Source organism: Poecilia latipinna, unplaced genomic scaffold, assembly GCF_001443285.1.
Source record: "Poecilia latipinna isolate Pla-1442-1.1 unplaced genomic scaffold, P_latipinna-1.0 Scaffold1663, whole genome shotgun sequence".
NCBI classification, from domain to species: Eukaryota; Metazoa; Chordata; class Actinopteri; order Cyprinodontiformes; family Poeciliidae; genus Poecilia; species Poecilia latipinna.
The window spans coordinates 6,232-22,753 of NW_015114279.1; the positions used below are offsets into that span (position 1 = coordinate 6,232).

The following is a 16,522-nucleotide window of genomic DNA, read 5'->3' on the forward strand; positions in this document are numbered from 1 at the left end:
CTTTTGAATGTCTTAGAAGATTTTAAAGTCATAATGAGGAGAAGCTAAAAGCAGAGCTCATGCTATTATCTTTGCTTCACTTGGTGTCACCCCTAAGGTGAGCTAAGTGGACCCCAGTGCTGGATGGTGAATGTCACTCTGTATCTGTTCCATTTGTATGACTCTTATGACTTGCAACATTTGATCATTTTCAGCATTAAACCCTGTTTTATACTTAAAATCTCATTATTTCTCAAGGTATGACACTGAGGGGTTTTGGTCGGGTCCCGAAACTGGTAAACGGACCTGGGTGGTACACAGAGGGGGAATGGGTAAACTACAACACCAATGAACTGAAAAAAGTAATTACGATACCTTTATATAAATATAAAAACAGCAGTGTTCTCTTTCATTTTTTGGTTGCTCCTTTGAAGGGTCAACGCTGTGGATCATCTGCTTCCATCTCAACCTATCCCATCGATACACCAACCAACTACATTTCCTTTTTCACTACATCAATGCATCTTCTCCAAGGTCATCCTCTTTTACCTGACAGCTCCATCTTCAATATTCTTTGTCCACTATCACTCTTGTTCAAACCATCTCAACCTGGCCTCTCTATAGCTTAATTTCTAAACTGCCCCACCTTCATAATTCCTATTTAATTTTTTTTATTCCAATTTCTAACCTTGTCCATCTTATCACTTCCCACAAAAATCTCAAGGTTTTTGACAGTCTAACTAGACCTTCCTTTATGTTTGTAAAAGAAAACTGATTTAGACTCTAAAGAACATCATCTGTATGGTGTATGAACACCATACAGATGATGTTCTATCATATAGAACATATACCATATTATAGAACATCATCTATATGGTGTATTGACATGATATAGATTATGCTCTTTAGAATCTAAATTAATTAGACCTTCCTTTGTGTTTGTAAAAGAAAACTGATTTAGACTCTAAAGAACATCATCTGTATGGTGTATGAACACCATACAGATGAATGAACATATACCATATTATAGAACAGGGGTCACCAACTCCAATCCTCAAGGGCTACCATCCTGAAACTTTTAGATTCACCTTTGCTCCAAAATGTCTGAATTCCCTCACCAGCATTCATTCCTCTATGCAATAGGCTGGAAACGAGCAGTTTATTTGATCCAGGTGTTTGAGCAGAGACGCATCTAAAAGTTACAGGATGGTAGCCCTCGAGGACTGGAGTTGGTGACCCTTGCTATAGCAGACATGTTTACAAGTTGTAAAATTTGAGGTGAAAAGGCAACATGGTTTCCAAGTAACTTTAAGATATTCTGTTTCATATTTCCTCTGTATCACAGAAAAACTCAGCAGAGGGCAGCCATTTCATTTCTTTCATTTCACAAACTGATATTGTTGTTCATGGTGTTACTTCCTTATTGCATATTGCATAAGGAACATGCAGCGTAGGCCCCTTGAAACAGAAGCTAATTAATCCTGGTAGTGGAATTGACCACATTACTGACATTACTCCAAAATGACAGTGATGTGTCATTCTGAATGCAAGTGTTTGTGAATGGAATCATTTGGCCTGTTGTGTGATATGTGATAACCTAAACAAATTAAACTTAAAGGTAATTCAATTTGATTATTTAGTATCAATTCACAACAGATATTGTCTCAAGACACGTTTACAAGAAAACTTTCTTTTAATGTCCAGTGCTCTTTTACTTACTGACCAAGCAATCAATTATGGCCAGATTCCAGAGATTTTATTTTTAATAGAATAAATTCTATTTATAAATAATTATATGAAGTCATTACTGATGAGAGCTGTGGAATTGGATAGCTCAACAGAACCATGACTCTGTTTAAGTTTGGTAGCTGTACTGAAAAGAAACCTAGGATGGTTCTTATTTTCCTCTTTCAATGATGAGAATGGTGATGCTGTTCTAGCTCAGCAAAGGGTCTTTTTATATAACAACAGACTTTATTTCCAGGTCAAGTAGAACTCTGCTAGATGTGTAAAGCTCTTTTTTCTTCCAATTTTCTAGTACTGTGCTTTGAAATACATAGTTTTTAATTAAAGCAGGGAGTCCAATGCCTACTTACCTTCTTTTTCAAGGGGGCTACATTATCTAATGCAACATGCAATGAGGAAGTAACATTACAAAGTTTGTGAAAGACCAGAATTGAGATGGCTGCCGTGTACTGTGGTTTTCTGTGATACAGAGGAAAGTAAAAATGAAGAAGATTCATTTAAACCTGTAACAGCATTGTCAGAAAATGTCATTTTGCCTTAGGATGAGAGTAGATTAAACTCAAAGGTAATTTAAATAAGGTAATTTAAAAAATAGTCACACAGGAAAAGGTTCTGTTATTCACACTTTATATGATATGTCAGCACAAAGTCCAGACTATGAAAATAGGAGAAATGGGTCTGTAGACATTTTGAGCAAAGCCAAATAAACCTCAGCTAGCATTAAAGACTACATTTAGGATATCTCTTTAAGTGTCAATATGGATGATGACCCCATTACAATAACTTTATCAGTATTTAACACTAAGTCAGAAAATAAATCTGATAATTGGTCTACAATTTAAAAGTAAGGGCCTGGTGTATGACTACAAACAGAAGCAGTTTTAGTGGTCATGTAGCTATTAAATGGCCTAATACATATGACTCAAAGATGGTGGTTGCTCTTCATCGTCATCCAGTATTTCAAGGAATGTGAACATTAAAATAATGAAGTCCCAGTGAGTCAATCTGATTATCACAAATTAGGTCATTCACTTGAAAAGTGAGACCTCAATTAATCACATTAAAAAAAATTTGTTTGTTTTTTCATTTGGAGTCATATTTATTTGTATAAGATTTACATGATTTGCTCTTTTTAGATTATTTTTGTATCTATTTGAAGCAAAATCTCTGCCTTGCAGGGATAATAACAGAAAATGGAACTACATTAATAATTATATTAATGTAGGCAAGAGGTAGTCCAGGGTATACCCTGCCTCTTGCCCCATGTACTTCATCTTGGCCAAGAGGCAGGGTATACTAGAGACAGGCTCCAGTCCCCCTGAATCCCAGCAAGGATAAGCGAGCATAAGCAATGGTTGGATGTCCATTGGACGAATGTCTATAATCTTTGCTTAGCAAAGTGTTCAGCACACATTCCCACCTTATGAAGTGTTTTTTTTAAATGACTACCAAACTGAAGGCAGTCATTATCTGAATCAATCTTCTACCATCTTACACTGCAACTCCTTACACTGCAAATTGGGTTCTCCCTCAATAGGTTTACCCCAGATTTAATAATAAATTAAATAAGGTAATACTTAGCTAGTTGACCAACAAATGACATGGTTGTTAAAATAATTAAAATAAACAATGTATATCTGTCACGGATCTATACAACAAAATCTAAATATTATCTTGTCATGATGTGGTGTGGTGGACCCAAAAGCAGCAAGTAAAGACGTGGTGCGGTTTAGAAAATTTAATTAACAAAATCAAAGTCCAACTCACAAAAAAAATTATATCCAAGGGAAACAAAAACAAACCAAATCCAAAACTGAAACACAAAGTGATTCTAAGGAACACTGGGAGAATGACAAGCATGGAGACAGCATGGAAATAATAAGACAGACTGGCGAGTTGTGACTGAAAAAGAGGAGCTTAAGTACTGGGAGGTAGTAATTGGAACAATGGCCTAGCTAGATGAGAAGAGTGATTGCAGGTGTGAGTAGTTGGCATATTAGCTGGCTGAGGGCTGGGGAAAAGGTGGCACATGGAAACTAAGTAGATCTGCTGGGGACCACAAAAGGGAGGAAATGGGGAGCTGAGAAATGCTTCTAATACAAAAGACACTAAGAGTAAGGAAAACCTGAAGAACTAGGATATGAGGGAACCCATAATTTAACCTAAATAGAATAGCTGATCTCACGAGAACTATGGAACATAGAGCTAGAGAAACTAGAAGATCTAAACAAAAAAAAAACTAACTAAAATTACTAAAGAAAGACTAACTGAACCTAGTGACAAAATAAGAACTAGTTTACTGAACTAACTACCCTAGGTTTAGTTATTTGTCCATGTCCGAGTCTATGTATATCTTCCTTTAATGATTCTAGTTAGGTTATTTCTTAAGTCCTTCTAGCTTCCCCCGTAGTGTTATATGGGAGAAGCCTAACCCCTAACCCCTGAAGAACTAGATAACAAGACAGACTGGCGAGTTGTGACTGAAAAAGAGGAGCTTGCCTGTGTTGACTCACAGGCAAGAGAAACTGAGTGTACAAACAGCTTCTCCCATATAACACTACGGGGGAAGCTAGAAGGACTTAAGAAATAACCTAACTAGAATCATTAAAGGAAGATATACATAGACTCGGACATGGAAGAATAACTAGAAACACTTTAAAGGACTGAAAATAAGGAAAGCGATAAGACAATTCTAATTACACTAAATACCTCTAATAATAATAATAATAATAATAATAATAATAATAATAATAATAATAATAATAATATCAAAAGGATCATGAAGGGCTAAACTAAAGTGAACTAAAACATAAAACTAAATAAAATGAAAAGCAAAACCAACCCAAAAACCTAGAGTCCTGACATATCTAACTACAAAATAAAAACTATGTATGATTCCTGAACTATTGACCTGGACTTTTCATTTTAGAATCACATGAAAATCTCTTAAAATGAAAAGTCAGGGGAAACCACAGTTGTGTGATGTCACGGAAGGTCCCTGTGTGAAGTACATATAGAGCGAGTGCAGAGGAAGCGCAGTAAAGTGGAAGATCGAAAGAATGAAAATGAAGCTCCAGCTTATTGTCTTCTTGGTGCTTATACAAGGTGAGTTTACTTTACTTTCAGTACTTTTTCACCGCTAAAGTTAATTATTTGTTCAATCTATTTCGTTTTGGTACTTGTGAGAGAAATCTTCAGTAAACATATATTTGGATTTGTGGTTAAATGGTTTTTGGTTTCATTTTTAATTATTTTAAGGCAATCAGTATGGCCACTTATGTAACACTATTTTCTTATAAAATGTTCTTATTGGAGAACATACAGAAGCTACTTTGACTATACAGAACCGACATGTGCTTGCAGAACAAGAACACATCTGTACTTCTTCACAACAGATACTCTCCTGTAGAGAAACTGAGTGTACAAACAGTTTATGTACAGCTTGAAAAATATTAGGACAAGTTTAAACTATACAATTGTGCACCATACAAATATGGTGTTGGCATTAAGAAACTGTTTTAATTTGTTATATTGTATTTAAGTTTATTAAAAAAGTTGTCAGTTGACTCACAGGCAAGATGAAGTACAAAGCGATTATTAAGACATAATCAAACATTAGATGTTTATCAAATTTAAACTCCCTATCAGAAATCAGTTCAAGTTTCCTGGAAAAAGTTCAGTAGATATCTAGGCCAGAAGTCCTGACATACTCATTTAAAGAATTAGATTCTAAAAATAAAATGAATCATCTCTTTTTGCTGTTTAGGTCGAAAGAATTTTCTATGAAGATTTGTTAATGTTTCAAAATGATTCAGTAGATGGTCCATTTGTGACTGCTGGCTTGAGTATGGAGATAAATCGCAAGATTGCTAACAAAGCAACAATCTGTTTAAAAAATGAACCACAAGAGAAGCCTATAAAGCAAGAATGCAATTAGCCCAAATACAGTGGCCATGAGGTATCACCAGTAAGACATGCTTTGCAAAATGGAAAGAAAATAATACATTTGTCATGTATAACTGGAATCATGCAAGAGCTGTATTTTTAATTTTCTTCAATCAAATCAACAAATTTTCACTTATACAATTACAGTCTGTAAAACATTCATTAGCAACAAATAAAACTGAAAATTAACCACAGGTAATAAATTAAAAACTGCTTATGTCAACAATCTAAAAATCTTGTCTTAAAGCTCAAATGTGTCAAAAACTAATGTGTCAAGTTGATTTATTGATAGATTATGTCTTTCTTTTATTAGCAGTTTTATAATTGTATGATATATGTATTTCTATTCGGCTAAAAACATGAACTGCTTTTGTTTTTTTGTTTTTTGTTTTGCCTTGCATGAGCATTGGTAATGAACCTGAAATATTACAGAGAGACAAGGTCTTGATAGCCTTTGAAGCCCACTATCTTGAGAAACGGTGTCAGTATGCCCCCACAAACTTATTTTCAAGATGTGTGTTTCAGCCTATAGGAAAGAAAAAGCACTCAAAGCCCCCTTCAGCAGCCTACATCTAATCTATATTTTCTCTCACACCCGCCCCACTTTCTCTCTCAGCTAAGAGAATTGACCACATTACTTCCTGTCACAGCAGAAAAGCAACAGGGGGTCTGCTTGTTTGTAGTGTTTCTTTTAAGGTCACACCACCTCCACACACACATATGCAGAGGCAGAGCAATGACAAACAGGGGAACAGATGAGTCAAGGTGTGAGAAGTAGATTTAGCCTCGGACAGCTGTGAGAAGGAAATATTATTTCATTGTTCCACGCTTTTATTGAAATTGTTCCAATGGATAGGTGTATGTTGTTTCTGCTGGTTCAAATTTCTCTGTCAGAAGTGCTGTCACCACAGCTCCAAGTTTAGACTTTCAAGAAACTCAAACTTCACCTTTATTTTTTCGCAGTTTCAATTGCAGAAAAGATGCAAAATGTGACTGCAGTTAAGGGCTCCACTGTGGATCTACGCTGTCCTATTAGCAAATCTGATAAAGGCATCGTTGAGTGGAGGGACCCAGACAACAATATTATGTTCTTCAACAATGTTTCAGGTGAATATTTTACGTAGTATGTTTTAGTGAAACCATTTTAGAAAATGACAATATGTCACAATGATGACTAAGAAGCATAGAACTGTATTTTTTTTTTCTAGCAATAAAGGACAAACGATACAGCATCACCAAGTTGACCAACTCACAGTTCTCCATCAGTATCACCAATGTCACCTTTACAGATGGGGGTGTTTACACATGCACACAATATAAACCCAAACTGTCAGTGAAGACTGTTAGAGTGACAGTATTGGGTGAGTTAAATAATGTAATCAAATAACAAAATATTTCTTGCAGCCACATTTTAATCCATATTTGTACAATAGCTTTTGAATTAATGTTATTTTTTCTTGTTTTTCCATTTATTTAAAGATCTTCCAAGAATGTCAGTGACGAGGGAAGGAGAGAAGTCTGCTGTAAAATGCACCGCTAAGGGAAACTTCCAACATCCCAAGATAACTTGGAAATTTAAAAATGAACCTGAATTTCAATGTATGTTGAAAAAGAAAAATGCAAACTATAATGTGGAAAAAGTATCTTGAATTTAGATTTGATAGGACAAAGATAGAAGGAAAAGCACATGACAAAGTATAAAAAAACAAGAGGAGTTGATGGAGTTTTTGGAATCTGCCAGGAAAATGTCTCTAAGGGAACAATAATAAAGTGGTATTGATACTAATCTTTACCCACAATATTGGGAACAAATGACTAGAGTTAAATAAATAATTCCTGTTGTAAGGTATATTGTCTGCTTAGTGGCTGTTGTTAATGAACACTGTTTTTTTTTCACAGTTCAAGGAACTACATATGAAGAACCCAAAACTTTTGTCACAGCAGCAATCTTATATGTTTATCCTGAGAATAGCAGAGTCACTGTGAAGTGCCTTGTTCACCACCCAGATCTACATGCAGGGCCTTTGATGCAGTTTGTGAAAGTTGGAAAACAGAGTGAGTTCCAGATATCTCTTACCATCTTTGTCAAATATCTCCCGGCAGAGAAAATATTCCCACTGGCAGGAGGTTTTATTGAAACCTGTTTACAGGAAAGTACTTCTCCAATAAATTGGGATATTTGCAGAACAGTGATAGTGTGGTTGTATCATCATAAAACCAGAGAAGCAACAGGTTTTTTCCCATCAGTTGCTCTGTCTCATTGGCTTAAGCTCTGAACTTCTGACCAAAATAACAGACCAAAACCATTTCCCCTTTCTGTGCACCCTAAATAGTTTGGTTTCCTCTATTAAGTTGGACAACATACGTCATTTGAAAATTATCCAGATGACAACGCATATCTTCCTATTACTTGTTTCTGATCTTTATGATGTAATACTTTTTTTCTCTCACAGGAACAAAACCCATCCTCACATCCACCTCCAGTCCTTCCACAGCACAGCCTCAGAGTTCTGTGAGGGTGCTAAGGACAACTTCAAGATTCTTCATAAGCAATAACCCAGCAGTCCACTTTTCAACCACAAACACAAATGGTCCCTCATTAGAATGGTCATCTGCATCCAATGAGATGCTTACTGCCAGTGACCCCAAGACTTTCACTGCGATCCCTGCACCTTCTGTGGAGTCAGCTACATCTGTTCACTCACATTTCACCACTGGTAGGTGAAATTGATGTCATTTTAGAGCTTTCATACTGCAAGTGCTCTGAATAATATTTCCACTATTTGTGAGTATGTAGAGCAGAGAGACAAAGAGGAAATAGTAACAGCAGAAAAAGAAACCGGTCCTCAGAAACTACTGCAAATAAAGTGTTAATATATTAACACAAGTTTCATATCAGTAGAGGTGAATTTCCACTCATGCTATGTGTGTTTTTGTTCTTTAATAGTGAAGTTGAGTTGTTCAAGTTTTACCCAGAAAAACTCTTCAAAACCAACAGAAGACCCATAAACGCAGACATTTTTAGTGTTTTGTGATAAGTCAGTACTCTTTTGGCCAACAAAGATGAGTTTAGTGTTCTTTGACAGCCCTCACCCAAATGGGTATCAGTGCTTACTCCTGAGTTGGCTGCTGATGGATAAAATCCAACTATTTGTTTCCATTCACTGTGAAAAAAAAGAAAGAAAAAAAAGAAAGACAATGTCATTAAGGAAATACTTTAAATAATGGATAGAGCGAAGCCTGCTAGTAGCTACCACTTATTGACTCAGCCAAACAAAGCATTGGTTTCCAGACCAGAACCAGTGGAACCAGGTTGAGACACTACTAACCCTTAGGAAATTATAGCATGGGAGCTGGTGTAGTACGTTATTTAACCTGTACCTGAAAATTGACGACCCACATCCTGAGTTTTTTTCTCTGTCTGAATTTATGTAAATACTGTCTGGTGTGCTTTGCTAAGCTCAATTAATCTAAATTTTTTCAAATGGTTCTTAAAAAGAAATTTTGTACATGAAGGTCAATACAGGAAAAAAGGTCTAAATGGTGCATGTACAAGTTGTGGGTTTTTGAGATGGAAAGTACAGATATCTCTCTTTTCTAATGCAGACTGTCATCAAACCTCAGCTGTGGGTTGTGATATTACACAATCTGTTTCCGATGAGGAGAGTTCAGAATGTGTGGTTAGCACTGTTAGTGTAATGGTGGAACACTAACAGTGATCTTGTCAGTGTAATGGTGGAACACTAACAGTGATCTTGTCAGTGTAATGGTGGAACACTGAGTTTCAGCATAGGTTTTGTGTGCTAATCTGATACCTGCACATGTTCATCCTTTTTTCATAATATCTCCAAATACCAAACAAAGTCTGTTTGAATTCTGTAAATTTGCCTGCAATAAGTTAGTTTGAACGTTAATTTTGAACTATTTATATGCTTGCTTCCAGTACTATCTACAGTGAACTCGCTCAATTCTACAACACCAGACCTAATTTGGAATGACACCACCTCTGAAACAACACCTTTGTCATTTTAATAGTTAGCATAAAAGGTCCTGACTATTAAAATGAAGAAAATGCGTTTGCTGACATCTAGTGGTGAAACCGGATATCCTCATTTAGCACACTGGCTGCATTAGCTAAATTGTTCATTCTCGCTTTACATTATTTAGTCTTTCAGAATACACACACTCTACATGAGATATGCCATCTATGGAAAGTGGAAGATGTTTTAAATACCAACAGCTAAAAGGAGGAACAACTAATCTGCCATTAACTAAATGTTTCTTATGTCTTTAAAGGTGATTTACTAGAGGACATAAACCTGTCTAATACTACAAAGATAAACATGACAGGTAAACACCACATGCTGTTAAATGTAGGGTCTTGACATGGCTGAATCATTGGTGGGCTTTTAGTGAGCTGTGCTATATCTTTTTCCTAGACCCTGATAAGAGAACAGAAAGGAAACAAGGCTCTTCCTTATTAGTACTTCTGGTGACATGCCTCATCTTTGCCCTTCTGGTAGTGGTCATTTTCTTTGCTATCAAGCTGAGGAGAGCACACATTGCCTGGAAGAAAGGTAAGCAGCCTAAGTCCTTATTTTCTGTGCAGAAACACACCAACATCAGATTTCTGCTGGAGCTGCTTTAAATGCTGTGAACATAGTATATAATGGTGCTTTCATTTGAATGTGCTTATCATTCACAAATATCTTACAGTTACAAGTTTAGACAGTTCTATGCCTCTTAGTCATCATTCACAAACATCTTACAGTTTTCATTGTTACAGAGAATGAAGACAGTGACCCATCAGAAACTAGCAGTAAGTCAAAATCAAGCCAAGAAGAAAAGAACTCCCAAGGGCAACGGCGAAGAGGTAAGGCAGTGAATTGTAATTCCTTTCATTTTGTAGTGAAACCTAGACAGCAGAGATCATAATCTCATGCATCAAATAGAGTTGGAACCCAAACAATGAATATTTTAATATTTTAATAAATGAGGGTTGATTTTTTTTTCTGAGAATGACACTGAATCCCATTTGAAAAAGATGACTAGTGTGGATATGTTGTGCAGCAGAAACAGTCTGCTTACTTGCCAGCCAGGAAATATTTTAAACACAACTTATGCCCATGTATGCCCACATAGCTATATGGAAAGAAAATTAGTTTAGATTATGCTGTTCCTGTAAGTTTACATTATGTTTCTTATTCTTTACAGTTAACGTTTTCAGTCTCTCTTAGAAGCATGGTTTTGAGTTTGTCTTTGTTTCTAATAAAAAGAAAAAAAATCCCTCATTGTAAAATTCTCTGTTTATTTCACAGGACTCTTCAACACGGTATTCGCACAGTATGTTGTTGAGGATCCAGCAGTAATAACTTCAGTAACGAACCCAAATGCAATGACTCGAAAAGAAAGCGCCACCATAGAGCAGACCTCGCAAAGTCAGATGCAAGCTGCAGTCAGAAGCAACATAAAGGAGACTTCACTTTAATAACTTCCGTCGATAGAACTGGTTCATCATCAAACGATGAACCTGACCAGTAAAGTCAGATTCCCTGACTTTACTGAACCTGTAATTGTGTTTCCAGCAATTTCAAGGAGCAGCACAATAAAAGGAGGCATTACCTCACTACACTATTATAGTTATGAACCATCCTGGGATTGTCATTAAAAGATTATAAACTACTGATATGCGTGTTTGTTATCCTCAAATACTCAAATGCAAACAGTTTTAGTGTGTTGTTTGTGAATACAATGTATAAAAGTGCCAAAATCTGAAAATTACAACAAATCATGATACAGTACGAAGACAGTCTGTTGTAAAAGTCATGTATTTATGAGGAAATGGTCCTTTCTTAGATTTGAAATGTTTTTTAGATTTTTAAGTAAAGACCATACCATGGGAAATGGATATTTTTCTTTCCTATGTAATATGTGAAAATGAAGTGAAGTGGAGGAGTCTGCTGGTGTTTATGACTAATAACTAAACAACTGCATGTGTTCTTGATAAAATGCTTGTTTACACTGTTTACATGGAAAATAATGTATTTTTTTACACAGAAATGTAAGTAAATGTAAGTATATTTATTGGAATTTTGTACCAATAAATATATGTATGCATGTTGTACCAATAAATATTATTTTGCTACAAAATATTGTATGAGCAAGGACAAGTATCAATATGGATAAATTATATTTAGCAGTTTTTATCATTCTTATTAATTACGTGAATAACTAACTACAGACAAGTCCTCCCTAAACACTAGCATTATGAAACAGACTTTCTGACTAATACTGCACAGTCTCTCATCAAAGCAATAATGAACTGGAAGGTTACAAACACTTGAACCAAACAACAAGCATGGCACGTTGTTAATAAGTAGAAAAATGAACGGAAACACGTTGTTAATAAGTAGAAAAATTAACGGAAAGACATGATTTCACTCAGCTGTTTTCATCTAAATATTATCATCACTTTTAAGAGTTCGTTTTGTACTTTAATAACGCGGTTAAACTCGTTATCAGCATCAGCACAATCCTTGTAAACGTATGCGCTTCAGCCAATGACCTTTTGTTCCAATAAAGGACGCCATGCTCACTCACGCACGTGTTCTCTCAAAGTGATTATGAAAGGCTTCAGCCGAAAGAACAGGAAGTGATGAGCATCGTCATTAGCGTCATCAGATATCACCAATGTCATTGGTGCTGTAACAACGACTGGACACTGATTGGCCGGCATGCCGGTGATATATAACGTTACGAGAAACAGAACGTTCCTTATCCTTCACATCCCAGAGAGGTGTCCGGTCTGTCACTGTTTCCCCATTCCATTTTAGCACATTCTGTCAACCCCGACCGAACGATTTGGTAAGATTCTTACTCGTTTTGTTAACAAGTCGATCTTCTTGTAGGGGGTGTGATTACTGGTTTTGCTAACGTTTTCTTTTATACATACATCTCTAAAATAAGACGTAATTGAGTTCTAATCAAATTTAATATTGTTAATTATATAAGCCTGACTGAAAGATGACTTTAAAATTAAACGGTTTATATGCCAGGATTATGAATATACGTTTGTGTTAGTCAGAAGCGTGTTCTTACTGCGGTAGGGGGAGGGGTTTCTGGAACATTCTCGAACGTTCTCTAATGGCGGTTAAGCTTCCTGCAGTCTTTCCGGGTATTTTTACCTGGGGTGAAAGAATATATTATATAATTTTCTGTATCCCTACATATGTATATTTTAAAATGTACTTGTTTTCATTATTATGCAGACTTCGAGGTTTTTTTTTTTTTAATTATACTTTTTTTTTTTTGTTAGTCCCTCTCTCAGTAAACATGTCTAAGGGACCAGCAGTTGGAATCGATCTTGGAACCACCTACTCCTGTGTTGGTGTGTTCCAGCATGGCAAAGTTGAAATCATTGCCAATGACCAAGGCAACAGGACCACACCCAGCTATGTGGCTTTCACAGATACCGAGAGACTGATTGGAGACGCAGCCAAGAATCAGGTTGCCATGAACCCTACCAACACAGTTTTTGGTATGAAAGTCTATTTCAATTCTAAATTTCCCATTCTGCCAGTTTTTCATGCTGAAAGTACATTTTAACACATTTCACTCAAGTGGTTCATCTTTAAGGTGCAGATTCCTACCATTTACATTTCCTACTTCCCAGGAAGGTGAGGCTGGTCCCTTACTCTGGTTACATGCTTGGCTCTTTTTCTTTACAGATGCCAAACGATTGATTGGCCGGAGGTTTGATGATGGCGTTGTACAGTCAGACATGAAGCACTGGCCATTTTCTGTAATCAATGACAGCAGCCGCCCCAAGGTTCAGGTTGAATACAAGGGTGAAACTAAATCCTTCTACCCAGAGGAAATCTCCTCTATGGTGTTGACAAAGATGAAGGAAATTGCTGAGGCCTACCTTGGAAAAGTAAGACTTAATTTTTATGTGTGTGTGTATATACATTTTCCTGATTTTTATAAATTAAATGCTAACGACTGCCTTTATTATTTCAGACTGTCAACAATGCTGTGATCACAGTACCTGCTTACTTCAATGACTCCCAGCGTCAGGCCACCAAGGATGCTGGCACCATCTCTGGCCTCAATGTTTTGCGTATAATCAATGAACCAACTGCAGCTGCTATTGCCTATGGGCTGGACAAGAAGGTAGGCAGAAATCAGTTTCCCATCTTAACTTGAGACTGAATCACTGCTATTCACTAATTGGCTTTACCTGCTGAACTTTTAGGTTGGGTCAGAGAGGAACGTGCTCATCTTTGATCTCGGTGGTGGCACTTTCGATGTTTCCATCTTGACCATCGAGGATGGAATCTTTGAAGTGAAATCCACTGCTGGAGATACTCATCTTGGTGGGGAAGACTTTGACAACCGCATGGTTAACCACTTCATTGCCGAGTTCAAACGCAAGTACAAGAAGGACATCAGCGACAACAAGAGGGCAGTCCGACGTCTGCGTACTGCTTGTGAGCGGGCAAAGCGCACCTTGTCTTCCAGCACCCAGGCCAGCATTGAGATCGACTCTCTCTATGAGGGAGTTGACTTCTACACCTCTATCACCAGAGCTCGTTTTGAGGAGCTCAATGCTGATCTCTTCCGTGGAACTCTTGACCCAGTGGAGAAGTCTCTCCGTGATGCCAAGATGGATAAAGGTCAGATCCATGACATTGTCTTGGTAGGTGGCTCCACCCGTATCCCCAAAATCCAGAAGCTCCTTCAGGATTTCTTCAATGGAAAAGAGCTGAACAAGAGCATCAACCCAGACGAAGCTGTGGCTTACGGAGCTGGTAAGAACAGGATTAGGTCATTTTCCATGGTGATCCTCAGTCCAGTGTGCCAACAGATTTGGGATGTTCCTTTTGTCTTTTCAGCTGTCCAGGCTGCCATTCTGTCTGGAGACAAGTCTGAGAATGTACAGGACCTGCTCCTTCTGGATGTTACTCCTCTGTCCCTGGGTATCGAGACAGCTGGAGGTGTCATGACTGTCCTGATCAAACGCAACACCACCATTCCAACAAAGCAGACCCAGACCTTCACCACATACTCTGACAACCAGCCTGGTGTGCTTATCCAGGTCAGGATGCTCTGGTCATCTTTAAAGGAGTGTGGCCTGATCTTGCCATGTTAAGGTGAACATGCCAATCTTGTTGTCTTAAATGGGTCGCAACAGGTCTATGAGGGAGAGCGTGCTATGACAAAGGACAACAACCTTCTGGGGAAGTTCGAATTGACAGGAATTCCTCCTGCTCCTCGTGGCGTTCCACAGATTGAGGTGACATTCGATATTGATGCTAATGGCATCATGAATGTCTCTGCTGTTGACAAAAGCACTGGCAAGGAGAACAAGATCACTATCACAAACGACAAAGGTAAGTTCTGGATTGTTTTGGCCAGTTCCCAAACATTTCTTGGCAGTTTCTAAATGCCCTCTGCTTTCAGGTCGCCTCAGTAAGGAGGACATCGAGCGCATGGTTCAGGAAGCTGAAAAATACAAGGCAGAGGATGATGTGCAACGTGACAAGGTGGCTGCAAAGAATGGCCTGGAATCTTATGCTTTCAACATGAAGTCAACTGTGGAGGATGAGAAGCTTGCTGGAAAGATCAGCGACGATGACAAGCAGAAGATCTTGGATAAGTGCAATGAAGTGATCAGCTGGCTAGATAAGAACCAGGTAAATGAGGGGGAGGGAAACCACCTGTTGAGCATTCCTAAACTGCCCTAATGCCCAATTTTATTTTTATTTCAGACTGCTGAAAAGGATGAGTATGAACACCAACAGAAGGAACTGGAGAAGGTGTGCAACCCTATCATCACAAAGCTGTACCAGAGTGCTGGTGGGATGCCAGAAGGCATGCCTGGTGGCTTCCCAGGAGCAGGTGGTGCTGCTCCCGGTGGCGGATCCTCTGGCCCAACCATCGAGGAGGTCGACTAAACATGCCATCCCCTCAAACCTACCTCCTGGGATGTTAAGACCGAAGCCCTCTTACAGCAGAAGTTACAAGCTTAAGAGTGTATTGACTAGGTCCATAACTGCATTGACACATGGAAAACTTGTCTGCAAACACTGATTTGACATGTCTTGTTTTATAGACTGTCACTTCCTTAAAAATAAAATTTGCAACTGTTGACTCTTGTTCAGTTTAAATTCCTGCAAATAATTTAGCACTTTGCTACTTTGGAAAAAAACAAACAAACTGGAAGAGCTTATATTTATGTGAAATTATTATTCTACATGGTGCTTAAACTCAATTCAATGCTGGCTACCTTTTTACTACACACAAAATAAATGCTATAGGGTTGGGATCAAAAATAGCTAAGATTTATTTTTTTTCTTGTTACTGAAGCTATTGGGTATATACATTTGGTTTCATCTGTACTGACAAGGATTCTTGGCTGGATTAAAGTTCCATGTAATCTGACTGCCTTTAGAGGGCACTCTTGCATTTTCATACTGAAGTTCTCAACTTTACATCAAACTAAGGAAAATGAGTTAAATGTCCCTTTTTTTTTTTTTTTAAAAAGTGGGTTCTAGGTTTTAGTGTGTCCCGCTTACAGCAAAATCCTTGTCCCACTGTGGGCATTGGTACTCATGTTAAAATTTAAACCAGCCTAATTTTTAACATGTTCTATAATTGTAGCACTGGCAGTGCAAGTGTACATTAATGGGTACAATATTTTTTTTTTTACAAAGGTACATTATCCTGTTGCATACTAACAGGACAAGTGTACATTTTCAGGAATATACAGAATTTTTGAGTACCTCAGGTTCTGGTGACTGGCACCTTTAAATGCCACTAATGGATTACAAGCCCTAAATATTGAACAGCT

At 37.5% G+C, this 16,522-nt stretch overlaps 2 protein-coding genes across 3 annotated transcripts; both read left to right on the forward strand.

Annotated features, from left to right (window-relative positions):
- The first annotated feature begins 4,692 nt into the window (after window positions 1-4,692).
- Window positions 4,693-11,815, forward strand: crtam (cytotoxic and regulatory T cell molecule). The gene is made up of 10 exons (XM_015059855.1): window positions 4,693-4,830; window positions 6,634-6,777; window positions 6,879-7,031; window positions 7,150-7,269; window positions 7,570-7,725; window positions 8,124-8,387; window positions 9,967-10,020; window positions 10,110-10,247; window positions 10,457-10,543; window positions 10,989-11,815. Exons 1-10 carry the CDS (start codon window positions 4,785-4,787, stop codon window positions 11,156-11,158), a joined length of 1,332 nt encoding a protein of 443 aa, XP_014915341.1. The 5' UTR covers window positions 4,693-4,784; the 3' UTR covers window positions 11,159-11,815.
- Window positions 11,816-12,415: 600 nt separating this feature from the next.
- hspa8 (heat shock protein 8) lies at window positions 12,416-15,822 on the forward strand. 2 transcript variants are annotated; one of them, XM_015059856.1, is made up of 9 exons: window positions 12,416-12,534; window positions 12,986-13,207; window positions 13,398-13,603; window positions 13,690-13,842; window positions 13,925-14,480; window positions 14,565-14,767; window positions 14,864-15,062; window positions 15,133-15,365; window positions 15,441-15,822. In XM_015059856.1, the coding sequence occupies exons 2-9, from the start codon at window positions 13,003-13,005 to the stop codon at window positions 15,624-15,626; spliced, it is 1,941 nt and encodes a 646-aa protein (XP_014915342.1). In that variant the 5' UTR covers window positions 12,416-12,534; window positions 12,986-13,002; the 3' UTR covers window positions 15,627-15,822. The 2 variants fall into 2 exon arrangements, with proteins under 2 accessions (XP_014915342.1, XP_014915343.1); XM_015059857.1 differs by having other exon boundaries at window positions 12,998-13,207.
- The last annotated feature ends 700 nt before the right edge of the window (window positions 15,823-16,522 follow it).

Coding starts and splice junctions, on each gene's coding strand:
- crtam (XM_015059855.1), top strand. CDS start 4,785: ATGAAAATGAAGCTCCAGCTTATTGTCTTCTTGGTGCTTATACAAG. Junction 7,726..8,123: donor TGTGAAAGTTGGAAAACAGA/GTGAGTTCCAGA, acceptor TTTCTCTCACAG/GAACAAAACCCATCCTCACA. Junction 10,544..10,988: donor CCAAGGGCAACGGCGAAGAG/GTAAGGCAGTGA, acceptor TTTATTTCACAG/GACTCTTCAACACGGTATTC.
- hspa8 (XM_015059856.1), top strand. CDS start 13,003: ATGTCTAAGGGACCAGCAGTTGGAATCGATCTTGGAACCACCTACTCC. Junction 13,843..13,924: donor CCTATGGGCTGGACAAGAAG/GTAGGCAGAAAT, acceptor CTGAACTTTTAG/GTTGGGTCAGAGAGGAACGT. Junction 14,481..14,564: donor AGCTGTGGCTTACGGAGCTG/GTAAGAACAGGA, acceptor TTGTCTTTTCAG/CTGTCCAGGCTGCCATTCTG.